A 27,619-nucleotide genomic window follows, 5' to 3' on the forward strand; every position below is an offset into this window, starting at 1 on the left:
ACAGGTGGATTGACTGAAGTGCATTGCTGAGGGGAGCAATGGACAAGACAGGAGAAATCTGCTGTGCCATGTGGATTAATTAGCTCCCTGGCAAAGGGTGGGGAATGGAACTTGTGCTGCAGTGGAGATAGATTGACAGTTCTGTGTCTTTAACCTCTGCACCACCAGGGAGGCCCTATTCTTTAAAGTTTCACAACAGCTTCTTGAGAGTCTTCATCTGATTACTGTATTTCACTCCTAAGTCCTTAAAGATCTAAACCTGTTCATCTAAAAATCTAAACCTGACTCTTCCTTCTAATTCTTTGAATCCTCTAAAAAATAGCTCCAAAATAGCATGGACTGAGTTCATCAGAATGCATAATGGATTTTGGAGTTCCTAGACGTTTTAATAACCAGTTAACTACTGGACAATTTTGGTTCCATCAGCAGAGTCTGGTGAGCATAATCCAGTGAGCACCCTCTAGTAAGAACTGAAGGATTGAGTACCTGGGGCTGTCCATATATAGTTCCCACAACCTCCAAGCACAGTCAGGTCTTGAGCAGATAAACTCTGAACACCTATTGTCCACCCTAAATCTTTACAGCTCTTCAAATGCCTGAGTCTTAAAGTCTGTTGTCCAGAGTTAAGCTTGTCAGGAGGATGAATTAACTAGGGAATTTGCATGAAGGATTTGGCATGGTGGGAAAGGGACACGGAGACTCCAAAGGCGTTTCCACTGCAGTGGACATCTGTGGCCACTGTCAATGCCAGCAACACTCTGGCTGGGCCGTTTCCCCTAGCCTAACCTCAGTGATCTGGAAGCAGGTCAACTTGGCCTTGCTGGCACACAGGTTACCATCACCAGGAGCTGCTTTAGCAAAATCTTCTCAGGGGCTGGGCAGGTGTGCAGGCATGGACCTTTCACGACACTGATGGACACTCCAGACCTTCCTCAGCCACCAGCCAAGTGGTAAAATAGAACAAGTTGTAAAAATAGGACAACTTGATGGTTTACAGTGAGACTCTGACGTCAGCTCCAGTATAGCTTGGACAAGGTACTTAAACTATCAGTGCCTCGAATTTTCTCATCCAGACAGAATAAAAGCAGTACCTCAGGCCAATAAATGGAACTGGCACAAGATGAGCTTTATAGAAATGTTGTTTACCTTAGGCAGAGTCTCAGGACCATAAATCCTCCTCAGCACCACGCCCTTCACCCCCTCCCAGGCCAAAGTTGAGCTGGGAGGCCAAGGGAAGAAGGGAGCGAGTTGACTGGCTACCTGGAATCCGGTGGAGACTCCATCCGTGCCACCCTAAATGCCCAGTTACACAGAACCTGGCCGTGGCAAGCAGCATGTACTGGGGGAAATACTAGTTAGAAAAGTACTTGCTTCCGTTTTGCACACCCCCCTAACCTCCGCCCCCCCTGGGGCGTGACAGTGGAGGCGCCAGAAAGAGAAGGAAGTTGTTCGTTCATTGGGGTAGAGAGTTAAGCGGACCGGAACTGCCCCTAGACCCCTCTCTGCTCCAAACCCAGCCCCCAGAAGTCATTCCACGCTTGAGGACGTGAAGCTTCCGAAGTCCCAACCGGATGTCTGTGGAGAAGTTATGGTGAGTGGAGAGTGGCTATATAGATCCGCAGCCTGCCTCCCACACACGGCGTCCCCATAACGGGGTGCCCGTGGCAAAGCTGGCTTGGATGCGGGACCGGGGAGAGGGGGCTGTACTAACACAGCCGAGTCGTGGGGTCACTGGGGGGAGGGGAGCAGGCAGCGAGGGCGCTCACGGGAAGAAGCCCGGACTTGGCGCCTTTGCCAGCTAGCTGGTGACAGAGGCCCCCTCTCTCAGGTCCAGCGGGGCCCCAGCCTCCTTGGTGCCCGTAGAGGAACTGAAGAACCCACAGTTCATTGGCAAAGGTGGATTCGGTGCAGTATTCCGGGCCCAGCACAGGTCTTGGGGTCACGATGTGGCTGTCAAGATCGTGAACTCGTAAGTGACCCAAGCTTCCGACTGGCGACTGGCGGGTTTCTGGCCTAGGGGCGGGGCGAGCAACCTGAATGGGCAGCAGAGGGATCTTTCTTGGAACGCAGCGCAACCCTCTCTCTCCTGGAGTGCAGGGAGAAGATCTCTAGGGAGGTGAAGGCCATGGTAAATCTGCGCAGCGAGTTTGTGCTGCTTCTGCTGGGGGTCACAGAGAAGCTGCAGTGGGAATACCTGTCAGGGCCGGCTCTGGTGACTCAGTTCATGGAAAACGGTTCCCTGGCAGGGCTCTTGGATCCCCTCTGCCCTCGGCCCTGGCCCCTCCTTTGTCGACTGCTTAGGGAACTGGTTCTAGGAATGTGTTACCTGCACAGCCAGAACCCGGTGCTTCTACACAAGGACCTCAAACCCTCCAACGTCCTGATGGACTCAGAGCTGCATGCCAAGGTTAGCCTTCCACACCGGGCCCAGGCTCTGGTCAAGGTCCTTCCCCAGAATTGCTTCAGCTTCATCCACTGGACAAGGGGCCTGCTGCAGTTTTATCTACTGAATACCCTCAGCATGTCCCTGTGGACGCTGGGCCACCAAGTGGGAAGGTCCAGCCAGGAGCTTTAGCCCCTAACCGTCAAAGTCAGTTTCAAAGGCCCATTTCACCAGGCCTTCCGGAGACCCATGGCTGGACTAGCCAAGGAGACTCAGACCTGGACCCAGCCTCTGGGTCCCCCCCACTCCAGGACCCTCCAAGCCAGGAGTCCCACTAATCTTATCCTTCCCTGAACTCTCTCCTTTACAAGATTGGGCTGTCCCTCCTGGGGGCGGGGGGAGGGGATTCTGGAGTTCTGGAGGCTGCCTGGCCCTATCTCCTCCTCCTTACCTACCTGTGCAGGTGGCAGATTTTGGCCTCTCCACATTTATGGGAGGCTCGCAGTCTGAGGCAGGATCAGGAGAGGCGGGGGGCACACCAGCCTACTTGGCCCCAGAGCTTTTGGCTGACATAAACCAGCGGGCCACCCAGGCCAGTGATGTCTACAGGTAAGGTACCCACTGCAAACACACATCCCCAACCTTTGCACCTCTCTGGGTCCTTCTAAGGGACTGTGTAAGAGAGGAGTCCTGCCAGAGGTTGAGCTAAGGCTTAGTTTTGTGTCTTCTGCAGCTTTGGGATCCTAATGTGGGCAGTGCTGGCCGGAAGAGAAGCTGACAGTAAGACTCTAGCAGACTCTGGTTCTCTCTTAAACCTAGGTTCTCTCTTCCCACAAGCCCCCAAGTCCTCTTCACCAGTTCTTCCCTTTCCTCTTTCGATGGTGGAATACACCCTACATGCACTCTCTTCCCCTCCCCCACGGCCACCCCAGTAGTGTCCCAAACATCAGCGGTGCGGGAATCCGTGTGTAAGAGGCAGATGACCCCCCCCTTGACTGAGCTGCCACGGCCCAGCCCTGAGCGGCCTGGCTTGGAAGGACTGACAGAGTTAATGCAGCGCTGCTGGAAACATGAGCCCAGAGACCGGCCCACCTTCCAAGGTAAGTGGCCATTCCGCTGGCAGGCCTGCCTGCTAGCCAGGGGCTTTTCCCAGAGGAAGAAGTTTTTTCATCTGCCACTCACTGTGTCTTCCCTCTAGATTGTCGACCAGAAACCAAAAAAGCCCTCAGTCTAGTAGGAGAGGCACAAGTCGATGCCGCAGTCTCCACAGTGAGTGAGAAAACCACCACTGACCACTTTTCATTATACCTCCCCCCTCATCCTCTCTACCCCTCATTCTCTCTCCCCCTGACCCTTGTGTTCTCAGACAACAGGAAGCCAGCCCAGGACACTCTCCCCCCTGGGTTTATCCTAGCTCTCCCATCTTTATGCCCAGCCCACTTCCTTGTCCTTGCAGGTGAAAAAGTATCTGTCTGAGCACAGGGGCAGCAACATGAGTTTGTTTGTCCCCATGCCTGACACAGAAAGGCCAGCCATGGGTGACTCTAGGGGAGCCACAGACAGCAATAACGCCATGATCACTGAGAGGCTGAGCAACCTGACTCTGAAGGAGGCCGCGAACTCTGACCCTGACGGATGTACAGGCTTGCCTGAGCAGATGAGGGCACAGGAAGAGATGAGCCAGTATGTCCAGATGGCAGGGGTACATTCTCCTTCAACAGCCTACCCTCCCCCAAGTCCAGAGACCCCTCCTGTCAGAAACTGGATGCCCGGCTTCACCTCATCTTGGTGCCAAGAAGCTGGACCTACAGGGAATCAGGTGAGACAGTGACTGACTAAGGGATGCCCTAGAACTCTTGTGAGTCCTGCCCCCCAAGGAAAACTTGGGCTGAGGGGTATGCAGTGGGGGACAGTGAGTATGAGAGCCCTGTGTTGTTCGCAGAGAGATGGAAGACAAGGCACCAACTGGCCTCCCAGGGCCCCGAGACCAAATCCAGAACCAGGTATCTACTCTCTACTTTCCCCTCCTCAAAAAATCATCCACCAGCTGATAGGTAGACTCTTCCACCAAGGCCATAGGTAGACCCAGACTATGTTGGAGAGAGGGGAGAGGAAGGATTTCAGGTTATCTACTCCATTCCTTCTATTTCATCAGTGAAGAACTTTAGGATCAAATTCTGCTGAGTTCACAGCAAAGCCTGGATTTGCTTCCTGGACCTTCTGACTCTTCCCAGCACCAGCTCTGTGAACCCTTAAATTTCCTCTTTATGAGTCTAGACAGTAGAGGGCCTTCCAGTGGGAAAAGATCCAAATATCAAGTTCTCATACCACAGCTGGCACTCTTGAGTTTGTGCAAATTCTGTTCGGAAGGAGCAGCCTGAAGGGGAAGGCCACAGGCACACCTGGACACTGCCAGGCCCCATACTTGTATTTTCCCAGGGTGAACACAAGGTGCCGCTGCTCAGCTGCTCCTCCTGAGTTTCTGACCACGTAACCCACCACTCCTATTTCTTTTAAAGGGACACAATCTGTTTTCACACTGAACTGCCAGGGGGTGCAGTTTGGAAACAACAACTACTTGGTTATTCAACAAGGAACTGCCCCGTTGCATGGCCCGACGCCTTGGGTACCTAGGCACGGGCAGGGTGCCCCTCACCATTAGGTTCAAAGAAGGCCTGCAAGAGCCTGCAGTCTGGAGTGACCAGCAGTGCCCATACAAGAACAGGAGAAATGGAGGCCGCTAACCAAGACTTTGAGAGCCCAGAAATGATTTTGTACCTCCAAGAGTCAATAAACAAGATGTACTTTATTTATTTACTTTTTTAGATTTATTTATTTTATACCTACAAGAACTGAGGTACAGGCCAAAGGTGCAGGGGTGAAAGGATTCACCCGAAACAGAGTGGGGACCAGAAAGGGCAGATGGACTGAAATACACTGCTGAGGGAAGCAGCAGGCAGGACAGGAGAGGTCTGCTCTGCCATGTGGGCCACCTCCCTGGCCGGGGATCGAACTCTTGCTGCAGTGGCTACAGACAGCTTCATAGTGCTGCGCTTTAACTTCTTGTGCCAGCAGGGAGGGCCCAAGATGCACTTTAACCAAAGTGTCCTGCAGGAGTTGAAGAGACAGAGCCAGGAGGCTGGGGAGGTGACATGGAGGGAGGAGGAAGCATTGCAGTCTCACTGAGGCCAGCCGGAAGCTGGATGCTGAGGACTGGGGTGGGGATGTGAGGGCAGAAAAGTCCTGGCACACAAGGTCAGGGCCCAGCTGGTGGCAGGAAGGAATCCTGGAGGTCTGGCTCCTGGGGCGGGTCTATCCCTGGAAGAAGCACTTCCTCTAAAGTGGGGGAGACCCCACCCTAAACCTAAACCCTGAGGGTAGAGGCTGCTTTCCCACTGTCCTGTCTTTTCTTCAGAGATTTAGCAATGGGGTCCTGAGGAGGGAGTTCCCAGGCCCTGCGGTCCCCAGGGATGTCCCCAGGTTCTCGCACCCACACAGGCACTCACCAGCACAGTTCTTCTGGGGAGTAGAACCCTTTGATCCCCAGCTGGTGTCTGGGAGTAGGCAGCTGTGACTCCACAAAGCTACACACAGATGTGCCCCCATGCTGGAGACAGCCGGAAGCCCACGCAGCCTCCACCAGGAGGGAGGGAGGGAGGAAATAAGCGCTCCCCTCAGTCCTGACCTAAATCCTTGCCCCCATCTGGCACCACATTCTTCCCTACATTCAAACCAGGTTCCAAGCCAGCCCTCATGCCACATCCAACCCCGGCTCACCCCAACTTATTCATCTCTCCCATGGTCTGCATGCTTCTTTGAGGGTGCCCAAGGAGAAAAGTGGTGGTGTCACAGGAGACAATCAGTGTGGGGGAGGAGACCTGGGAGTCCGGCGCCGGCACGGGAAGGGGCTGGGCTGTCCCATCAGGGAAGTGGGAGGGGGCCAGGGTGCCTGGAGTAAAGCGCCTGTCGCCTGGAGCTCAGAGCCACAGCTCAGCAGCCAGCGGGAGTCCGCTCCTGCCTGGGGCCTAAGCCACTCTACGGCGGCGGGCGGACGGAGGCGGCAGCAGGCAGTGAGTTGGGGGACCGGAGATGGGCACCGGGTGGGGATAGAACCCAGGCTGCTAAGCTTCAACCCCAAAATGATCCTTGGCAGCCGGCCGAGGCTTGTACTAGCCTGGGTTTAAGGGGAAATGGAGGATTGAATAGTACCCTTGCCCAACTGGAAATGGGATGGGAGTCTCGGGGAGTGACCGAGGAAATGGGATGGGCGCTAGGTGGGGACCAGGGGGAGAAGTTGTTTAGATCAGGTGAGGGGGTGAAGTTGGGGCTGGCCAGGGCCTCAGGACATAACCTACCCCCATCCTCCCCAGCCCAGCCCTGGGGCCCCCCTTCTGGGGACAGCGCGGCAGGGGAGATCCAGGCGGGGTGGGGGCCACCATGGCCCGCCTCTTCAGCCCGCGGCCGCCCCCCAGCGAAGACCTCTTCTACGAGACCTACTACAGCCTGAGCCAGCAGTACCCGCTGCTGCTGCTGCTGCTGCTGATCGTGCTTGGGTCACTCCTGGCGCTGCTGGCTGTGGCCTGGGCCAGTGGCAGGGTGAGCAGGGAGTGCTGGGGGGTGGGGGGCAGGAGGGTCACTGCCTAGTGACATCTGGGGACTGAGGCTTGTAGGGATCTTCTTTACTTTGTGTTATCTTTTCTGAGAGCCGTGAAAGGAGAGCTGAGCCCTTCTAAGAATTGCAGTGACCTTGAGCGAGTCATTCCACCTCTCTGAGCCAGTTTCTGGGTCAACACAGGGAAATAGCTGAGCCACTGATTTCTCTGAGTCACCGACAGATCCTATGCCCTTCTGAGAGCTACTAGTTCTGGATGAAATCCAAAACCGGGTTTTCCCTTCTTCCAGGAGAGGGGGTGGTGGAAATTACACAGGGCCCCTGAGAATCGTTTTCTGAGTCTTTTTCTCTCTTAGGGGCTGTGGGACAGTATTACCCACAGACTCCGAGAAAGCACCCTCCATCCTGCTCTCATTTAGTTCCCAAATAAACCAATTTCCAGTTCTTCCGGGGTGGGGGGGTTCCAATTCCATTTGTGGAAATAAGCCTGCTCCAAGTGTTCTTTTCACTCTTCGGAGACAACGTGGGAAAATCACTGGACACGACCTTTCCTTGCTGGTCCACCTCGAAGTCCAGGAGGAGACGGGCATAAAGGGCGGAGTCAGGGGCTGACCTAGCCCGGAGTTGAGTGATGAGAGAGCTACCCGGGATGACAAGGCAGATCCAGGGCGCCCCCTGCTGCCCGAGCATGTTAGTGGGCACCTTAGAACTGCAAGCCTCCTTCGAGCCCTGGGGAAGGCCACAGCCGCAGCTGATTGGTCGCATTTGGATACACTTCTTCCTCAATGCTTTCTGTAAACTAGGATTTTTCACTTGTGCGGGACTCGGGATTGGTCTTCTGATACCTTTTGGGCAGATACAAGAATTGAGAAGGGTCCTAGATTCTCAAACAGCCACTGCTTGTCAGGGTGGATGGGACACCTCGGTGGGAGCCATGTGAGCTGGCTCTGTAGATGAAAAACAACTTATGGCTAATTTCTTATGGCTCAACCTAGTATTACTGTCAAGCAGAGGTGCCCTGCCTCCGTTGCATGCTTGGGTTTGAGGGTCTTTGAAACGGACCCAAGGGGCTACCCGCTCTCACCTTACTTAGGCAAGCTCTGCAAATTCCACAAGCCAATCGTGCTTTATTGCGCCCCCTCCCCACAGGAGCTGGCTTCAGACCCGAGCTTCCTGACCACCGTGCTATGCGCGCTGGGCGGCTTCTCGCTGCTGCTGGGCCTGGCTTCCCGCGAACAGCGACTGCAACGCTGGACCCGTCTCCTGTCTCTCCTAGTGTGGGCAGCGCTGCTTGCGCTAGGTTATGGCTTCCTGTTCACGGGGGGCGTTGTGAGCGCCTGGGACCAGGTGAGGAGGGAGGGCAGGTGGAGGTGGAAGACCTCCAGGCTTGGAACGTCAGCAGCGGCTGCAAAGCAGCCTAAACCTACTTCCGCCCCCCCATCACCCTCGCGGCAGGTGTCCTTTTTCCTCTTTGTCATCTTCACCGTGTATGCCATGTTGCCCTTGGGCATGAGGGACGCTGCAGCTGCGGGCCTCACCTCCTCACTCTCACACCTGCTGGTCCTTGGGCTGTATCTTGGGCCTCAGCCGCAATCCCGACCTGCGCTCCTGCCTCAGGTGAGCACTCTCATAGCACAGGCTGTGCCGGGGGCAGGCTCTCCTGCCTGGGATTCTGTTGTCTGGGCATTCATCAACGTTTACCGGGCTGTGACTGACCAGGCTCAACGTTGGGCATAGGGTCAAACACAGACAGAACCCGCCCCTCCCCCCCACCCCCACCAAGAACTGGCACACCAGTGCAGTTTGATGCCTACAGACACCAGGAGAGACTTCCGGGCCCACAGGAAAGGGCGTTCACCAGGGAACCAACGGGTGGGGACACTAGCAGATGATGGAACTTTCACAGAGACTGTGAAAACGGGTGGGGGTGTACGGGATGGAGTGGGGGGCTGGTATTCCAGGCAGAGGAGAGGTGTGTAAACGGTTTCTAGACCTAAGAGGCCCTGCTGGTGCAGCAGCGGCCAAGTCTGGAGCATGGGGGATGGGGAAGAGAAGCCCCCTGCTGTGGATCCCACATTGTGGCGCCAATTGCCTCAAAATACTTAGGTCTCTAACTGGAGAGTCCTCCCCAGTCCTCTTGGAGACCAAGTCCAGCTACACACATAGCCACGCCCACCCCACCCGGGTCCAGCGCCTGCTGAGGCCGATCCTCACCCACAGCTGGCTGCAAACGCGGTGCTGTTCCTGTGCGGGAACGTGGTTGGAGCGTACCACAAGGCGCTGATGGAGCGCGCGCTGCGCGCCACGTTCCGGGAGGCACTTAGCTCCCTGCACTCACGCCGGAGGCTGGACACTGAGAAGAAGCACCAGGTCAGCGGGGGGCCTGGGAGGCAGACCGGCAGGGAGCGGTGAGCCTCAGGACTAGGAACTCCCTGCTCAGGGTAGTGGTTTAGAGCACTCAACCAGGCTCTTTCGCAAGCCCTGTGGTATGGGGCAGATCATTTGCCCTTCTGTTTCCTCTTTTGCAAAATACCATAGGTACCCACCTTGGAAGGTTGTTGTGAGGCTTAAACAAAGTGAAGTTTGTGAAGGCCTTTTAGGACATTGTTATACTTAAACAAATGACTCCAGTCCCAGCGTTGGTGTTGGGAGTTCAGTTCCTAAAGGTTGATCAGTGTAAGAAGTAGACCTGGAGCCATGTGTGCATGGTGAGGAAGACCTGGGGAAGCACCTTGGGGGTGCCTAGTAGATCTGGGGAAGTGTGTGGTCTCCTAGCTGGTTTAGGGGTCTGGGACCCCAGTTCTTAGGTGCAGTTCTTAGGTTGGTACTCATTATGACCTTCCGCAGGAACATCTTCTCTTGTCCATCCTTCCTGCCTATTTGGCCCGAGAGATGAAGGCGGAGATCATGGCCCGCCTGCAGGCAGGACAGGGGTCACGTCCCGAGAGCACCAACAACTTCCACAGCCTCTATGTCAAGAGGCACCAAGGAGTCAGGTAGGAGGAAGGATGGATGGACTGGAGGGAGCAGTGGGGCTGAGAACTGGGCCCCATTGATGCAGTCTGCCCTGCCCAGTGTGCTGTATGCTGACATCGTGGGCTTCACGAGGCTGGCCAGTGAGTGCTCCCCTAAGGAATTGGTGCTTATGCTCAATGAGCTGTTTGGCAAGTTCGACCAGATCGCCAAGGTCAGAAGGGTACTCCCTTCCCATCCTCAAACCACCCCCCCACCCTGGAGACCCCCCTCCAAGGGAAATTCCAGCTTCATAAGAAGCTCATGTGGTCAGAGCTGAGGTGGACTCTCAGATATTTGGATGGGAATAGGACTCCCTCTCAGACATCCTCAGTGATGCTTACCTTATACCTCAAACCTGGAGAGACTTCTCAACATGGTCACCAATGCTCCAACCACAACACCCCAAATAGGATCAAAACCCCAACATAAGCGTCTCTAGACACTATATCCAAATCTAGAGAGCTTTTCGGCAACGCTAACCTTAGGAAGTCCTTCCAAGGGAAATTTCTGTTCTATGCAATTCAGCTGAGTTCCCTGCTCAAACTCCAGGAATACTCCAAGCAACCTAAGGAGACCTCCTCTTAAAAACAAACAAACAAACAAAGCCTCTAATCCTGAGGTTACTTTCATGTGCTTAAATCTAGAAATACCCTACATGTGCCAGAGTTTGGGAAAATCACATATCCCGAGCTTTGGCACACCCTCCTGAGAAAGACACCTGCCCTGGCACCTCAGCCAGTGCCATCTCGAGTTCAGGGAGTCCCTAGATCTGACTAGACACTCCTGACCTCAGAAGTTCTTCGGGATACCGCATTCCTCTCCATTTTCCCCAGCTCCTCCTGACACTCCTGGCCTCTAATCAGGGGCTTTCCCCACCCCGCACATACACTCATGCAGGAGCACGAATGCATGCGGATTAAGATCCTCGGAGACTGTTACTACTGCGTCTCTGGGCTGCCGCTCTCACTGCCAGACCACGCCATCAACTGTGTGCGCATGGGATTGGACATGTGCCGGGCCATCAGGTCAGCCAAGCGCCCTGCAGTGGGTGGGGGCAGAGGCAGGCAGGGTAGTGGAAGTCCTCTTGGAGGGAGGGAGGGTGTGGCATGGGTAGGGCTGAGGCAGCTCTCAGACTGTCCCCCCACTACACCCCACTCAGGAAACTACGGGCAGCCACTGGTGTGGACATCAACATGCGTGTGGGTGTGCACTCGGGCAGTGTGCTCTGTGGGGTCATCGGGCTGCAGAAGTGGCAGTATGATGTCTGGTCCCATGATGTCACATTGGCCAACCACATGGAAGCAGGAGGCGTGCCAGGGTGAGATCTGGAAGTTGAAGAGGCTACGAGAGGCCAGGCAGACCTCCCACATGCTGCCACCCTTTTCGTAGTTCCTCCAACTGAGAAGAATCCCATGTGGGGTTTGGGGAGCTCCCAGGGTGCAGTGAAGGGCGCTGGGAGACACCACCTGCAGCATAGGGTCTTGCTTGACGTTAGAACCTTTGCACATGATCCTTGAAAAAATGAGAAATTTGGAGGTTCTCCTCCTGACTCTCACTGCCCCTTCCTTCCAGACGTGTGCACATCACCGGGGCCACACTGGCCCTCCTGGCCGGGGCTTATGCAGTGGAGGGTGCAGCCATGGAACACCGGGACCCATACCTTCGCGAGCTGGGGGAGCCTACATACTTGGTCATCGATCCCCGGGTAAAAGCCCAGCCACAACCCCACGGATTAGACCACCTGAACCACCCATAGATATCAGCCCTGGTCTCCTATGCCAGAGACTGAGTTCTCAGTCCTCATGCCTCTGTTAAGGGCGGGGAGAGGGGTGGAGGTAGACACATGTGGCTCCCCGGGAGGGGATACAGCCTCACAGGGGAGGCTGGGGAAGGTTTTGTGATCTTGACTCTCAGCCCTCTTATGCCCCAGGCCAAGGAGGAAGACGAAAAAGGCTCTGCGGGAGGGTTGCTGTCCTCCCTTGAGGGCCCCAAGATGCGTCCATCACTGCTGATGACCCGCTACCTGGAGTCCTGGGGTGCAGCCAAGCCTTTCGCCCACCTGAGCCACGTAGAGAGCCCTGTGTCCACCTCCACCCCTCTCCCGGTATGTGCACCTCCAGTGTGAGCCCGTCGCGTGGCGTCCCACGGTCCAGGCTGTCTAGTGCCCTGTCCTTGCTCAGGCCCTTCCTTCCTGGCGCTTCTGTCCAGTGAAAGAGCAAACTCACTGCCCTCCCAGACAGATGCAAGGTTTCATAAGCACCATGGCTATCGCTCCCCACGCTCCACTCAGGAAGCCCTCCCCTAGTACCACAAAGGCGTAGGCTGCACTTCCTCCTGACTCTGGGCCAACTCCGCACGCCCATTCTCACTAGGAAATGGCCCTGCTTGACTCAATTCCTGTGAAGCAGGCTCTCTTCTTCAATCCCCAGGAGGGTTGGGAGGGTGGGGCAAACTGGCTGTTGCCCTACTCTCCAGCACTTGTCCATGCATAGTGAGGTGATGTGAGAACCTCACATGGCCTTGAAGAAGGAAGTCATAAGCAGGAGTGCGGGGGGAGGGGAGATTGTGGGTCTGCCACAATCAGGGGAGCTAAGACGGAGCTGATTGCCGCTGAGTCTATGCACCCTTGGGTAATCAGGGCCCCAGACGCTGGTAGAGCCTGCATCTCCTCAGCCTCTGGCTCTTGGAGTTGATGCTTGATGACTAGTGCCCAGAACCCACCCATGCAGGGACCCTGGCCATGTCCCTACAAGTTTGCCCTGGGATTATGTTCCTCAGCTTTCTCGCTATTTCACCTGATCTTCCCAAGACCTGTTGGCATTCTTAGTCACCTTTCTGCAGAACTTCCAGAATCTTCTGTACTTGGTAGCTCTGCTTGGATTTATGGTATGATTCCAGAGTTCTCTTTCTATGTTCTATCCCCTTCCTCTCCTACCCAAGAGGAAAGCAGGCCAGAGATGAGTGAGCATTGGGGAGCTGGGAGACACTGGCAGCACTGCTTCAGGGGTTACTCAATTTCAACCTTCAACATGGGGTAGAGGACAGGTCAGAAGGGTTAAGCTGACAAGAGGAAGAGGGAGAATCCAAAATTGCTGACTGTTGCAAGACAGCTTCCTGGCAGGGGTGGATAGAGGGTCGGAACCCAGAAACTCTGAGATAAAGTTAAAAACAGTCCCCATGGTGGGCATGCCTCCGCACCCCACTCTAGACCTCCTCCAACCCCTACTAGGGTGCAAGCTAAGAAGCATCAAGAAGAGTAGGAACCTCCTACTGAAGGGTAGATCCTGAAACAGGCCTTACCAGCCCAGAAATTCACTTGGCAGCCCCTACAATTCCAGTCAACAATTAGAATTTGAATTAGAATTAGAATGAGATGTTCCAGTCTAGAATTAGAAATCCTGAGATTCACACGGGTTACTCTTAGGCAGTGTGGGGCTGGGGGTGGTGGGCAATGTTTGTGTTGGTGTAGACCATCCACCATTCTTTCCTTCCCCTATTTTGAGCACCCTCTATGTGGCAGGTCAAGGCTAGTTCTTGAAGACACAGAAAGGAGTGAGATGATGTCTCTGCCTTCAAGTACCTTACAGTATTGAAGGGCAGCTAGGCAGCTTGAAAACAGTTAGGCATAGAAGCACAGAGGGGCCACACCTGGAATGCACCCTCCAACTCCGTCTCCCTTCCTCTCTGCACCTGCACAAGGTTTCGGTGGATGTAGTGGTGGTGGGGAGGGGACAGCAAGTGTCCCTTACCCTAGGCAAGGGGAGCAGGACACTTCTTGTCCTGGGCAGTGGCCACAGCTTCACCTCCTCGTGGGCACCTGCCCTCTCCACTTTGCTCACCTGAGCATGCTCCTGTGTCTCACACGCTGCGCAGCCCCTTTGCTGTACAAGACAGCGACTGTGGCCAGATTGGTTTCTCTTCCTCTTTCCCTTTCTTCTTCATTTTTTTGTTCTCTGCTTCCACCCCTCTCCCACCACAGCCTGACCATCACAAAAGGTCAGAGAAGGGTCAGCACGCTATATACTGTCACTTCAAACTAGACCATCAAGGATTCTTCGGCATCCCAGGGTGAAGGGCGCGTCCCCACCTTTTGGAATCTCTGTGGCCCTTAGGGAAGATGAGACGCAAGGAGTCAACAGCCACTCATGCCTATGGGAGATGCAGGGCTATTCTCTAAGTGACAGAACCAAGGAGGAAATCAGAGGGGCCGAACACCCCCCAGCCTAGAGAGTTGGGAGGAGACTTTAAGGAGTAGAAGTGAATCTTCTACTGGGATTTTGTGGCCAGAAGAGAAGTCCCTAGATGCAGGAGAAATAGGTCAAATGTTCGGGCCTCCCTAGTGGAGAAGCAGGTTAAACCACAGCACTATGAAACCAGCCTCAGCCACTGCATCTGCGCCCTGGAGGTGACCCACATGGCGCGGCAGACCTCTCCTGACCCACCCGCTGCTCCCCTCAGCAGTGTACTTCTCCTATCTGCCTGTTCTGCTCCCCACTCTGTCTCTGGTGAATCCTCTTCCCTGTCCCTACACCTCTGGCTTGTATCCCAGTCCCATATACATAAATAATTTTTTTAAGATTTATTTATTTATTCATACAGAACTGGGGTACAGGCCAGAGATGCAGAGGGTGAGGAGGTTCACCAGAGACAGAGTGGGGAGCAGAACAGGCAGATCGACGAAGTACACTGCTGAGGGGAGCAGCGGGCGGGTCAGGAGAGGTCTGCCACGCCATGTGGTCACCTCCGGGGCAGGTGGGAATCGAACTCATGCGGAAGTGGCTTAAGCTTCTTAGTGCTGCGCTTTAACCCGCTGCGCCACCAGGGAGGGCCCGCATAAATAATTTTAAAAAATAAAGTAATAGTTCAAATGCTCAAGGTCAAGGACATGTGTGGATATGTAATGCCTCGCTGCAGAAGAGGTCCACTGCAGGTGCTGATCCTCTCCCCACCTTCCCTCTCCCTGTTCTTTCCCTGCAGGAGAAGGCCCTGGCTTCCTTCAGCCCCCAGTGGAGCCTGGACCGGTGAGGGGGCCGGGCAACCTCAAGAGTGGGCAGTCTGGGAGGCCTACCTCCATCCTCCCTGGGCGCTGCTCCTGCTTTGTCCAGATGCTTTTGAGGTCTCTGGTGTGACACTCACAGCAAGGGCTCTCACTGTTCAGGAGCCGTACCCCCCGGGGACTGGATGAGGAACTGGACACCGGGGATGCCAAGTTCTTCCAGGTCATCGAGCAGCTTAACTCTCAGAAGTACGCAGCGCAGAGGAGGCCTGAGTGGGGGTGGGAGGCCTGGGCTCCGGTGGTACCGGAGGGTGGTGCTCCCTTGATGCCTGGAGGAAAGTGAGGGGCGTCCCTGCTCCCCCAGGGAAAGACCCACCTCACAGCCCCCTCGTGCCCTGCTCTTTCACCTCCGGGGCTCACTGCCCCATCTCCCACCAGACAGTGGAAGCAGTCAAAGGACTTCAACCTACTGACACTGTACTTCCGAGAGAAGGAGATGGAGAAAGAGGTGGGCTGAGGGCTGGGGAAGAGGCACCAGAGGTTTCCCCCAGCTTAGCCCTTTGGCCCTAGGGAAAGGAGCAGGACTTGTGGGCCTCCCCTCCTGTCCAGAGCCAGGTGTGCACATCTTGCGATGCTGGGGTGAGGGGCTCTCTCTCCAAAGGGAAAGTCACCCGCAGACTGAATTACTGGGGGGTGCTGGGAGAGAGGAGGGCAGCTCCATGGAGAGCCAGGAGACTGACTGGAACTGAGCTGGCAGGTGGGGTAGTGAGGCTGGGGTCCCCTGCTACCTGGGGGTGCCGCCTTCAAGTTAGGGGGCGGCACTGGTGCTGCTGTCCCCATCCCAACCGCCTCCCTTCCAGTATCGACTCTCTGCACTCCCCGCCTTCAAATACTATGCAGCCTGCACCTTCCTGGTTTTTCTCTCCAACTTCATCATCCAGATGCTGGTGACAAACAGGTGAGAGGACCTCAGGCTTGGGAGGCCCTGATTCTCACACACAAGATTAGGCTTTTCCTGACCCCAACCTTCACCTCCTTCCTTTGACCCGCTCCCTGTGGCTCAGGGCACTGGATCACAAGCCCACAGGACATGTGTTCTGGGAGAACTGGTGATAATCACAGCCTACCTCTTACTAGCAAGCATCATACATGGACTTCCTCCACTACCCAGTGCTTTCACAGGCCTGTCTCTCCATTCTGACAACATTCCTAGGCAGGAGGTTGTGTGCCTGTTGAGAAGGCCAAATCTCACAGCAACTGAGCTTAGAATGTAGGCCCTCATCTCTCATCCACTGTGAGGAGACACAGGGCTTGTACAAAACTGAGCCAGGTAAAAGCCAGGTCCCTGGCTTGAAGACTTGGAGATTGGTCAGAGGCGGCCTGGGCCACTCTTCTGGCTGCAGAGGTGTGTCTTGAAAGAGTCCTCTGTCCTTTCCAGTTTTGTGCCTGTTTTGTTAGACTCTGCCCCTCCAGCCCTGCCCTGGATCCCCAGCTTTCCCGAATCACAGCACACGCCTTTTGTCCGCACAGACCCATCAGCAACCTTTCAGATCCCCAGGACTGTTTTTCCCTGATCTCCCAGCCCAGAAGGCACAGCACCCTCCCGGACATAGCAAGCCCATACTGGCTTTTCAAGCCCTCCCTCTTGTCTCCCATAGGCCCCCAGCTCTGGCCATCACCTATTGCGTCACCTTCCTCCTCTTCCTCCTCCTCCTCTTCATCTGCTTCTCGGAGCACCTGACGGTGAGGTGGGCTGGGGGTAGCAGTGGCAGGCTGGGACCCTGGCCATAACCAGGCCTTGATGGGGGTGCCCCAGCCCCTGGGCTAAGATACCACGCTGTCTCCGCAGAGGTGTGTCTTGAAAGGTCCCAAGATGCTGCATTGGCTGCCCACACTATCTGGCTTGGTGGCCACACGGCCTGGACTTCGAGTCGCCCTGGGCACCACCACCATCCTACTGGTCTTCGCCATGGCCATTACCAGCCTGGTGAGGGCATGGAGACTATGTACCCCCAGCAGGACATACTGAAACTGCCAGGGGCTGCAAGGGGACCTCTGGTTCTGGGAGGGCCACTAGACATGCCAGAGCATGCTGGAATGTTGGATAAGTATAAAAGGAAAAATTACAGTCACCCTCACCTGCAGTCTACCCTGGGCATAGTAGCTGCTCATAACCCTTTGGTGGGCAGCCTTTCTTTTTCTTGTTTAGGAAACTCTTCATAACTTAATGCATTCACTCTGATTTTGGAGCTGAGTTTGGGTGATTTTTCAGAGCTTAGGATCATTAGAATTCTCTCCCAGAAAGAATCCGAATGCCCTAGTCAAGTTATGAAAGCAAAAGCTGAGGCCCAGAGAGGTTAAGTGGCTGTAAGAGACCACACAGCAGGTCCAGAACAGAGCTCATGATTCCCACTCCCTCAACTCCTACACACTGCTCTCCACCCTGTCACCCCAGCCAGGACTCCTGCACGGAGGCTCCCCCACCTGTCAGAAACCCACCCCTTGAGATCAATCTGGGCCCGATTCATCCTGGGTCAGCTGAACCCCAGACAGCCCCGCTCTGCCCACCTCAGCTCCTCATCTCCTTCTACAGTTCTTCCTACCAACAACTTCCAACTGTCCTTTCCACGCTCCCAATGTGTCCTCCGCGGCCTTCAACCTCTCCTGGGAGCTCCCTGGGTCCGTGCCTCTCCTCAGCGTCCCGGTGAGTATACCACGCAGACTGAGCGGCCCGAATCTCCTCCTCCAGCACCTTCCACAGCCCTCCCCCACCGCGTACTTGAAAGGGTCCCTATCCTGTGAATTGAAACAGGCACAGAGCTTGCGAGCCCCTGCCCTCTGGAGAGGACCTGTTCCCAGGGAAGGGCAGGACAGGAGCTCTCAGGTGCTCCCCACTGCTGCCTGGGGATGTGCACCCCTCCTGACCGCCCTGCCTGACCCCACAGTACTCCATGTACTGCTGCGTCCTGGGTTTCCTCTCTTGTTCCCTCTTCCTGCACATGAGTTTTGAGTTGAAGCTGCTGCTCCTCCTGCTGTGGCTGGTGGCCTCCTGCTCCCTCTTCCTGCACTCCCATGCCTGGCTGTCTGACTGCCTCATCGCCCGCCTCTACCTGGGCCCCTTGGACTCCAGGTGCGCGTAGCAAAATTGATTGTCCAGGTCCTCTGGATCAGGGGTGACATGGGGCACGGCAGAGCTGTCCTCACCTTGCCGACCTGACTCATCCACAGAACAAAGTGGGAGGGCAGCTGAAGGCTACATGGGCTCTGGGGGCGGGGAGAAGACCATCACAGGGGAGACAGGCCAGGGGCAGTCCTGATCCATGGCTTCCTCAGGCCGGGGGTGCTGAAGGAACCCAAGCTGATGGGCGCCATCTCCTTCTTCGTCTTCTTCTTCACCCTCCTGGTTCTGGCTCGGCAGGTAAGCCACACAGCTCATCCCTCCAGGGTCTCCCACTAAGTGTGAGGTGAGTGTATTGGGGGTCCCGTATTTTGTAACTCTCTTACACCCTTTGCCTTCATTCTGCTTCCCCAGTGGAGCCCAAATGATGTGCCCACCCAGACTTCTGAGTGAATCTTCCTGTTGCCTTTCTTCCTCCTTCATTTCCCCAGGGGGAATTCCTCAATTTCCTCCCTCCCCTCCTCCCGCTACCTCCAATCTGGGGAATCAGCACTTTAGAAAAATGCCAATTCTGCCCACTCTGCTTTGAACCTGCTTTCAAGGGCATCTCTCCAGCAACAGTTGCACTTTATGCTTTATCTGCAGGGTGGGTGGTTTTAGGCCTCAGGTGGGGGGGCCGATGGGTGTGTGTGCCCAGGAACTGGAGCTTCTCTTGCACTATGTTTCCCTGACCACCCCAGAATGAGTACTACTGTCGTCTGGACTTCCTGTGGAAAAAAAAGCTGAGGCAGGAGCGGGAGGAGACAGAAACGATGGAGAACTTGACTCGGCTGCTCTTGGAGAATGTGCTTCCTGCACACGTGGCTCCCCAGTTCATTGGCCAAAACCGGCGCAACGAGGTGACTCACCACCCCCACTCATGGGCTGCAGACACCGGGGACTCATTTCGCATGAAAGTCTTGGGCATGGCCCACCCTCTCTGGACTGCACCACAGGGGGCCGAGGGGCCGCACCCAAGCCCCTGTCCCTGATGCAAATGTTAGCTTCTGTCTTTGCTGAGCACAGAATCTGTGTTCAAGTCCTTACTGGAAGAAGTGGTCTCGTGACCACCCCGTGTCTTTCAGAAGTCCTGTCAGGTGTTGGTGGGAGCTGTACAGAAAGCACAGTCCGCATCTCTTTCTGGATTTGTACCACCCAGTCTGGTAGCCATTAGCCATGCTTGGTCGTTTGAGCTTAAGTAAATCTTAAGTAAATTAAAATAGAAACTTTAGTTCCTCACTCTCATGGGTCACATTTCATGTGGCTTATGGCCACAGTATTGAACAGCACAGATACGGAACGTTTAATCATGGCAGGGCATTCCATTGGCATTGCTGTTGTCTAAAGCTTCAAATATCTTGTTATTTGATATTGTTATCTAGTCAAATTATGAGAAGGTCAACCACAAATCTTCATTGTCTCATTCATTCCTCCATGTTACCCTCTCTGATGTGGGCTGAGGACCTGATCTTGGCCTGGAAGGAGGGGTATTAAAAAAAAAAAGTTCCCAGCTTGAATCCCCACTGCCTGTTCTCTGCTCTCAAGAGCAGGAGGAGGTCTGCTCCTCCTGGCTTTTATAGACCCCGGGAATCTTGTAACTGACCCAGTTTCTGCTTTTACATTTGCTACTAGGAAGCTCAGATCCACCAGCTAGGGCTAAAAAGGAACTCAAGATTCCAGTTTTATGAACCAATCTCAAATCTTTACCATTTAATCCTTACTTCCCCTTTCCCATTTATTATTTATTTCACCTTCCAAATTGTTATCTTTGTAAGCTCACTAACACCTTTTAGCAATAAGATAAAATATAAAGATAATTCAGTGGCCTTGACCTCAGTCCTAGAAGTGACTCCCTTCTAAGGGAAAATCTCTGTCTCTCCTAGAATCACAATGAGACTCAATCTTGGACTCCAGAGTCACATCCCTGGGCTAACCTGGCCTGACCCTCTCCTCCTTTTTTGCTCCTTCTTTAGCAGAGGAGGCAGGTGGGCAGACCCAGACGGGGCAAGGCTGTACATACAGCCTCATCCCAGCCTCCTTCTTCCCCAGGACCTCTACCACCAGTCCTATGAGTGTGTCTGTGTCCTCTTCGCCTCAGTACCAGATTTTAAAGAGTTTTACTCCGAGTCCAACATCAACCACGAAGGGCTAGAGTGTCTGCGGCTGCTTAACGAGATAATCGCCGATTTTGATGAGGTAACAACTCCAAGGATCCCCCAGACCCTGTGTCCTGGATTCTAGCATTTCCTTCACCTTCTGTGACTATCTCAGCCATGAAGCCTAGCTTTTCCCTCCTTCGGTCCCCAGCTCTGCCTCTCTCGCAACTAAGCCCACTACCAGCTCTCCCTCTTACCACCATCCTTAACCCCACAACCTGGTCCTCTAGCCTCCGAAGGCCTGGGGCTGGGTTCAGGGATAGAACAAAGGAAACTGAGGACATAGTCTCCTGTCTTATACAGCTACTCTCCAAGCCTAAATTCAGTGGAGTGGAGAAGATCAAAACTATCGGCAGCACCTACATGGCAGCCACAGGCTTAAATGCCACCTCCGGACAGGACACACAGCAGGTACATGCTCCTTCCTGACCTGCCAGCCCTCCTCTGGGCTCTCACTGGTGGACCCACAGGACGCATTCCACCTGTGCCTTCACTGACCATCCTGATGGGCTGTCCCTCTGCTAGGACGCTGAACGGAGCTGCAGCCACCTGGGCACCATGGTGGAATTTGCGGTGGCCCTAGGGTCTAAGCTGGATGTCATCAACAAGCACTCATTCAACAACTTCCACTTGCGTGTGGGTAAGGCCCCCCCCTCACCCAGGCAATCTAGTTCCTGCTCCTCACCCTCTTGATCTCTCTCTCCGCCAAGTCCTGCCTTGGTTGTTCTCCAGCTCACCCCTAGGCACCTCTCCAGACTCACCCTCGGAGGGGAGCAAGGAACTGCAGGGCCATGAGCTCTGAGGCTCACCCACTCCCTTCCCGAAGCCACACTCTTCTCGCCCCACGCTCTTTTTTTCTAAGCACACTCCCACCTGCCCTTCTCTCTGGTTTCTTGAGTTTCATCCTCCATGTTACTCCTCGAATTTCCTTCATCAGCACTTCTCTTTACCACATTTTTTTGTCAGGGTTAAACCATGGACCAGTAGTGGCTGGAGTGATTGGAGCCCAGAAACCACAATATGATATCTGGGGCAACACGGTGAATGTGGCCAGCCGCATGGAGAGCACAGGAGTCCTGGGCAAGATCCAAGTGAGGGGGCTGCATTGGCGTTTGGGGGCAAAGGGGTAAGGATAGGGCCCCACCTACACGCTCTCACTCCTCTCCAATTACAGGTGACTGAGGAGACAGCCCGGGCCCTGCAGTCCTTAGGATACACCTGCTACAGCCGGGGCATCATCAAGGTCAAAGGCAAAGGGCAGCTGTGTACCTACTTCCTAAACACGGACTTGATACGAACTGGACCTCCCTTGGCTACCCTGGGCTGAGACTCTCCCCCTTCCACTCCTCCTCTAAGATCCTTAATGAAGAAGTCGGTATGGCTGGAATCAGTTGATGTCAGAAGCTGCCATTAGAGCTGGAGATCACCTCCTTGCCGCTCAACAAGACGACTTCTTGCCAAGCCAAAATGAGTGTATGTCTGTGTGCAAGTGTGTGCATGAGTGTGTTAGAAAAGATTGCTTCTTTACACCCAGCCGAGGAAGAGGACTGTCTGACAACCTGATTGCAGTATTTTGTACACCCTGGAAGCATAAAGAATTTTAACCATATGGATTTGTCCTTTACTGCTTCACACCCACAAAATTGGGAGGAATACCCAGGGAAATGTCACTTGACCTTCATTCAGCCTACTACCATGACATAAGCTTTTAGCTGCTGAAGTTAAATGAGCCCACCATTCTTTCCAGGGGGAATCTGTGGACATTTGGGATTCCCCTGTTCTCAGGTTCCTCTGACGTCCCCTTGTTTTTGTCTTCATCCTTCCACAAAGGTGCTAATAATATATGGGACATGACCCAACCATGGTTCTTTCCCACCTGCTCATATTTTGGGATCCATGGGACATATCCTGACACCCTAGACTGGTTGCAAATGTTGTCCCTTGGTTTTTGGTTTTGTTCTCCTAGTTACATTTTCTTATGGGAGAAATTCCCACTGCCACTGTTGCTATCATCTTTCTAAAGCACTGTCAGCATAGAGCCAATCTGAGGCTTTCTGAGACAATTCATCCCTAGGAAAGAATGACTCATCCCTCTGACTTCGGGGGCCTTTGTTCCTAAGAGTAACCTAAGAGCACTGCCCGTAGAGTATATCTTGTGCTCTGGCTAGTGCAATAGTCTGGGAGATAAGATCTGATAAAAGATCTCAAGTGATGCTTCTTTGAGTGATGGAAGAGAGGAAGGTAAGCCCCTAGAACACCACCTGCTTCAAGGAAGCAATCTTCCAGGAAGATTGCTGGCAGGAAGTTGTTGTCATGCTAGCAACGATCCCTATCATAGGCTTTAAGGGCAGCTGCCGCAGCTGTGTTCACGTTTCTCAGAATGCCTCCTTGCCTTGCTAAGTCAGAGATCCTGGGATGATAGACCCACAAGGGTGGTCTTCCTTCACTGGTCTTTCTAAATGTAATCTACAGCCCACCTCGCTCAGAATGGGGAAGAGAGGACTGTCTTCTGTATCTGTTTTTTTCCCCAAAATTGAACATCACAGGGAATTAAAGGATGCACCTCTCTGGGCCTCCCTGGTGGGACTCCCTCAGCACCACCAAATTATTCCCAGTCACTGTGGCGAGAGTGCAGTGCCCCAGCAGGGAGCTGGCCCATATGGCTTAGCAGACCTCCTTGCCCACTGCTCCCCTCAGCAGTGTATTTCAGTAGACCCACCTGTCCTGCTCCCCACTCTGTCTCTGGTGAGTCCTCTGATTACCACCCCCCTTCAACCTCTGGCTTGTGCCCCAGTTCTTCTATGCATAAATAAATAAATCTAAAAAAAAAAAAAAGCTATGATGGGCAGGGATCTCTATAAGGGTACACAGGAGCACCCCAACCCCGCACAGAACGCAAGCCCCACTCAGGATTGACGCAAGTTTCAATCAGTTTTTTTTTTTTAAGATTTATTTATTTATGCACACAGAACTGGGGTACAGGCCAGATATCAAGGAACAGTGAGAGGATTCACCAGAGACAGGGTGGGGAGCAGAACAGGCAGATCGACGAAGTACACTGCTGAGGGGAGCAGCGGGCGGGTCAGGAGAGGTCTGCCACGCCATGTGGTCACCTCCGGGGCAGGCGGGGATCGAACTCATGCAGAAGTGGCTTTAGCTTCTCAGTGCTGTGCTTTAACCAGCTCGCCAGCCACCGAGGAGGGCCTTAATCACTTTTAATTGTGGAGCTGCGGGGGAGAGCCAGGCCCTCACTCCTCACTCGCTCCTCCCTCCCTCTTGGATTCCAGCCTCCACTTGGATGCTCCCAGAGCAGACAAGTGAGACCGACAGGGACTGGCGACTGGCGACTGGCGGGAGCCGCCATCGTCCTTCCACCGCGCCGCCACTCCGCAGGCTGTCGGTGGCTTCAGCCCAGAGTGTCGTGGCTGTCCTCGGGGCCCGGCTCCGCGTCACCCCTTGCTGTCTGGTTCAGGGTGCCGCCGCGGCGGCTGATGGACGCCTCTGAGCCGGTGCCCTCCAGCAGCTTGGCGACGAAGCCCAGGCCGGCCGAGCGCAGCAGCCGCCCTCCGGCGCAGGCGTAAAGCACCGGGTTCACGCTGCTGCTCAGGAAGGCCACCGCGATTGTCACGGAGCGGGCGAAGTTCAGCTTCTGCGTTATCTGCTTCGGGACCGCCTCCCAGGCCAGCAAGCTGCCCGCGTCCACCAGGATCACCGCGTGGTAGGGCAGCCAGAAGGCTGCGAAGGCCAGGATGATGAGCGCCACCATGCGGCCGATGCGGCGGCGGCTGCTGTGGAAGCGCCGGTTCTGCAGCCGGCGCCTGATGTCGGAGTAACTGAGCACCACCACCAGGAAAGGCAGCAGGAAGCCGGTGATGGACTCGAAGAGGCAATGAAACACCTGGTGGTTTGTGTGGGGGTACTTCGTGGAGCATCTCATGGTCCTGTTGTCTCTCTCTACAGTCACTGTGCGATACACGAGGACAGGCGTCGCTAGCAGAAAGGACACCACCCAGATGCCGGCCAGCACCCGCCTGGCTACTGTCTTGGTGCGCAACTTCTGGGACACAAAGGGGCGGGCCACCGCCAGGGAGCGGTCCAGGCTCATGGCCGTGATGAGCAGGACGCTGGCGTACATGCTGACTCCGCAGATGTAGAAAAAGAGTCGGCAACCAAACAGTTGGAAAATCCAGGTGCCCCGGGCCAGGTAGTGCAGGAAAAAAGGGGCAGTCAGCAACACGGCCAAGTCGGCCACGGCCAGGTTCAGCACCATCAGGGCTGTGACAGAGCGCTTCTGCATCTTTGCCAAGATGCTCCACACCACAAAGCTGTTGCCAGGAAGCCCCACAATGAGGGCCAGGATCAGTACTATGATAGCCAGGGAGGAGCGGGAGGGTGCTGGGGAGAGTGCTGCAGGTGAGGTAGTGTTGTTGACCATTGTGAGGACCTGCTGAGTGACATTGGACATGAAGGTGGGGAACTGAGGCTTTCCTAACACCCTGGACATACGTAGGCTGAGAACGCTGATCTCTCTCCAAGGTCACCAGCATCAGACACACCTCTGCAACACACTACTCTTGTCACTGCCCGCTGACCTGGCTTAAGGGGATCTGACTGAGCAGAAAGACTAATTTCCTAACTGGGCTATGGGGCCCCTTCCTGCCCACAGACCCCATTGCAAAATATACAGCGACAGCAGCAGCAGTATTTCCAGAACCTTTCAGCCTCCTCCTCTTATGTGACCTTGAAAACCAGAACCAAACTGTGAGGGGAACTTTCTACTGATTCTGCTTGCCTCAAAAAGGTAACGCCTCTGTCCCATGCCGGGTTCTGAGCCCCTCCATCCCACTGACTCCCTCTAATCACCTACCCACTCTTTCCAGACATACCTGGGCCCTATCAGGAATTACAGGGATGGAAAATAGTTAATAGAGAAGAGACAAGGTGAATCCTCTGGACTCCTTTTAATACCTATCAGGCTCCCTTTAGAAATGCCTTTGCACCTTCTCTCCTAATGGCACCCTGTCCCCAAGCCCCACCCCACTCTCAGGATACTCACAGCTTTGCCAAGTCCTGGTGGGAAGCTGATGCCAATCCCAGGCTCAGGGCGGTGGTGTAGCCTACACCAGGGTCTGGATGCTGTCTGCCGGAGAGGAAGTACCTCAGAGCAGGGGAGGGTGGGGCTGAAACTCTATCTCCTCCTTCACTGAAAGGGGACCTCTCAGTGTTCCAGGACAGCCCAGGGGGGAAGCTCTCCTCAGTGGGGCCTGATGAGAAGAGCCCAGGAAGGAGCTGTCAGAGAAGAGATGTAGTGAGTGAGTAAGCTGGGGCGTGGTCTCAGATGCAGGTCTAGACTGGAGATTGAAACGGAATAAGTAATAAATTGTGTCACCCAGGAGAAGAAGGGAAGGAAGACAGAGAGGGGAAACGGACTCAGATTGAAAGGCCAGAATATTGGCTATCTTTATATTTTGTGTGAATGATGTAGATTTTTAGATTAGGAGGATAGATATTATATATAGGGTGGAGCTGTGGCTTGATTCTGGGTTTAGGTTAAGGAACATCATATCAGATGGGCACAGGTAGTACCTTGTCCCTCCTGAGGGTGCAAGCCATGAGTGGCATTGGGGGGAAAGGGCCCATTTCAAGGATCCCCCATCCTTCCCTATTGGTTCCATTCTGGGTCAACCAAGATTCCCTTGTCTTTGATAGAAGTAAAAGTCTAGGGCCGACCCTGGTGGTGCAACGAATTAAAGCACAGCGCTGTGAAGCTATCCGCAGCCACTACAGTGTGAGTTTGACCCCCAGCCAGGGAGGTGACCCACATGGCACAGCAAACCACTCCTGTCTTGCCTGCTGCTCCCCTCAGCAGTGTATTTCAATAGATCTGCCTGTTCTGCTTCCCACTCTGTCTCTGGTGAATCTTCTCACCCCTGCCCCACACCTCTGACCTGTACTCCAGTTCTGTATTCATAAATAAATAAATAAATCTTTAACAAAAGAAAAAGAAAAAGAAAAAGAAAAGAAGTCAAAGTCCAAATAGTGTTCTTAGTATCAAGTGCCGGTTCTTCCCCTCTCCCCACTGCTTGCCTTGTATGTGCCATGTTACCCCTACTACATGAGCTTGAATTTAAGATCTTGGTGCTGGCCAAGGAAATCAGCACCACCTTTTCCTGCACTGTCCAATTCCACTTTTGACACCCAGAGAAAGTGGAAGTTGAACGTGGAGAACAGCCACGAGGGAATGAGGGCAGTGATGTCTCTTCTTTGCCCTGCCAAAGAAGAAACCAGAAATGTGGAAAGAGTAACAAACAGCTCCCCATGGGCCATGGCAGTCTCTTCTTTAACGTTGCTGCGGGGGCTGAGAGTGGCAAGTCTCTTCTTCAATCTGAGGGCACATGCAGCTTCCCTTTCATCACTGCTGCTTCTCAGAAAGATGACAGTGTGGTGGCATCACTGAGGTTGCTTCTCTTTCCCAGTGCCGCCACTTTCTCTACTTTGAGAAAAGCCAGAGCTGACCCAGTAGCTGTGAGGCAGAGGATATGATGAAAAAAAAAAAAAAAAAGGGCTGAAACCACAGGAAGAAGTGAAGACAGAAGAGGAAGGGCTTTTGACCACAGAATGTTTTAGCTGGAGAATGTGTGATAGAGGAAGTTAGGAGCCTCTGCCCCAGTGTACAAGGACAGGAAAACGCCCCCAAAATCTGTCTTGAGAGATAGTAACTCCTGATTCCGAGCTCTGGGGTCAGCCAGAGGCCCCTTCTGACAGTCAGTGGGTATCTTTGCCTCCTCCCCCAGGCACCTTCCCATTTCCATCCTTCTCGATGGCCTTTCATCTTCCACTAAATCTAGACACTAAGCATACTCCCTCCTTGAGGGAACACCTTGAGGTCAGAGCCCCACCTCAAACCCTGTGTTGAAGGCCCTGCGGGACCCTGGTTTCCTCTGCTTTCCCTTGCCTTCTTCTTGGCTGGTGTGAAATGTCACTAAATCAGAGCCTGGGTTGATGGTTAGGTGACCACTAAAGCAGCCAACCACACAAGCTTGTCGGGGACAGAGGGGCTGGGACAAGAGGCCTTCAGAGCAACACTAGGAAGTCCCGGGCCAGCGGGGCTGAGCTCACCAGCCGATGGGTCGCAGGTTTTACTACATGAGCCCTCGGAAGAATCCTATCCTATATTCCCAAAAGTGTAAGGATCTAGAAGTTTTAGATGTAGAGATAGAGAAAATCTAAAAGGTGGGGGCTGAGAAGATTGGAGAAAGCCAAGGAGTAGCTAACAGTCTTGGAGGAGTCAAGACTTAAC

General features: G+C 54.2%; 3 protein-coding genes across 4 annotated transcripts; 2 read left to right on the forward strand and 1 right to left on the reverse strand.

Moving 5' to 3' along the window:
- Positions 1-1,498: 1,498 nt before the first annotated feature.
- Positions 1,499-5,176, forward strand: RIPK3 (receptor-interacting serine-threonine kinase 3). Its single transcript, XM_012734100.1, has 10 exons — positions 1,499-1,591; positions 1,829-1,969; positions 2,098-2,407; positions 2,847-2,992; positions 3,117-3,163; positions 3,316-3,483; positions 3,582-3,652; positions 3,840-4,202; positions 4,326-4,386; positions 4,903-5,176. The coding sequence occupies exons 1-10, from the start codon at positions 1,572-1,574 to the stop codon at positions 5,043-5,045; spliced, it is 1,470 nt and encodes a 489-aa protein (XP_012589554.1). The 5' UTR covers positions 1,499-1,571; the 3' UTR covers positions 5,046-5,176.
- Positions 5,177-6,365: 1,189 nt separating this feature from the next.
- On the forward strand, positions 6,366-21,918 carry ADCY4 (adenylate cyclase 4). The gene is made up of 26 exons (XM_004694595.2): positions 6,366-6,453; positions 6,754-6,979; positions 8,145-8,342; positions 8,451-8,612; positions 9,216-9,365; positions 9,843-9,991; positions 10,071-10,182; positions 10,908-11,035; positions 11,170-11,328; positions 11,583-11,715; positions 11,941-12,114; positions 14,988-15,031; positions 15,169-15,255; positions 15,445-15,514; positions 15,867-15,964; positions 16,665-16,749; positions 16,856-16,993; positions 17,600-17,710; positions 17,952-18,136; positions 18,340-18,424; positions 18,865-19,023; positions 20,213-20,359; positions 20,623-20,730; positions 20,845-20,959; positions 21,286-21,410; positions 21,494-21,918. The coding sequence occupies exons 2-26, from the start codon at positions 6,821-6,823 to the stop codon at positions 21,644-21,646; spliced, it is 3,234 nt and encodes a 1,077-aa protein (XP_004694652.1). The 5' UTR covers positions 6,366-6,453; positions 6,754-6,820; the 3' UTR covers positions 21,647-21,918.
- A 1,532-nt stretch (positions 21,919-23,450) lies between these two features.
- Positions 23,451-25,499, reverse strand: LTB4R (leukotriene B4 receptor). 2 transcript variants are annotated; one of them, XM_004694520.2, is made up of 2 exons: positions 25,376-25,499; positions 23,451-24,763 (listed from the first exon to the last, which is right to left on the reverse strand). In XM_004694520.2, exon 2 carries the CDS (start codon positions 24,752-24,754, stop codon positions 23,726-23,728), a length of 1,029 nt encoding a protein of 342 aa, XP_004694577.1. In that variant the 5' UTR covers positions 24,755-24,763; positions 25,376-25,499; the 3' UTR covers positions 23,451-23,725. The 2 variants fall into 2 exon arrangements, with proteins under 2 accessions (XP_004694577.1, XP_012589475.1); XM_012734021.1 differs by having other exon boundaries at positions 23,451-24,766.
- Positions 25,500-27,619: the final 2,120 nt, after the last annotated feature.

The sequence above is a fragment of the Condylura cristata genome, unplaced genomic scaffold (assembly GCF_000260355.1).
Source record: "Condylura cristata isolate star-nosed mole 26May11 unplaced genomic scaffold, ConCri1.0 scaffold00045, whole genome shotgun sequence".
Taxonomy (NCBI): domain Eukaryota; kingdom Metazoa; phylum Chordata; class Mammalia; order Eulipotyphla; family Talpidae; genus Condylura; species Condylura cristata.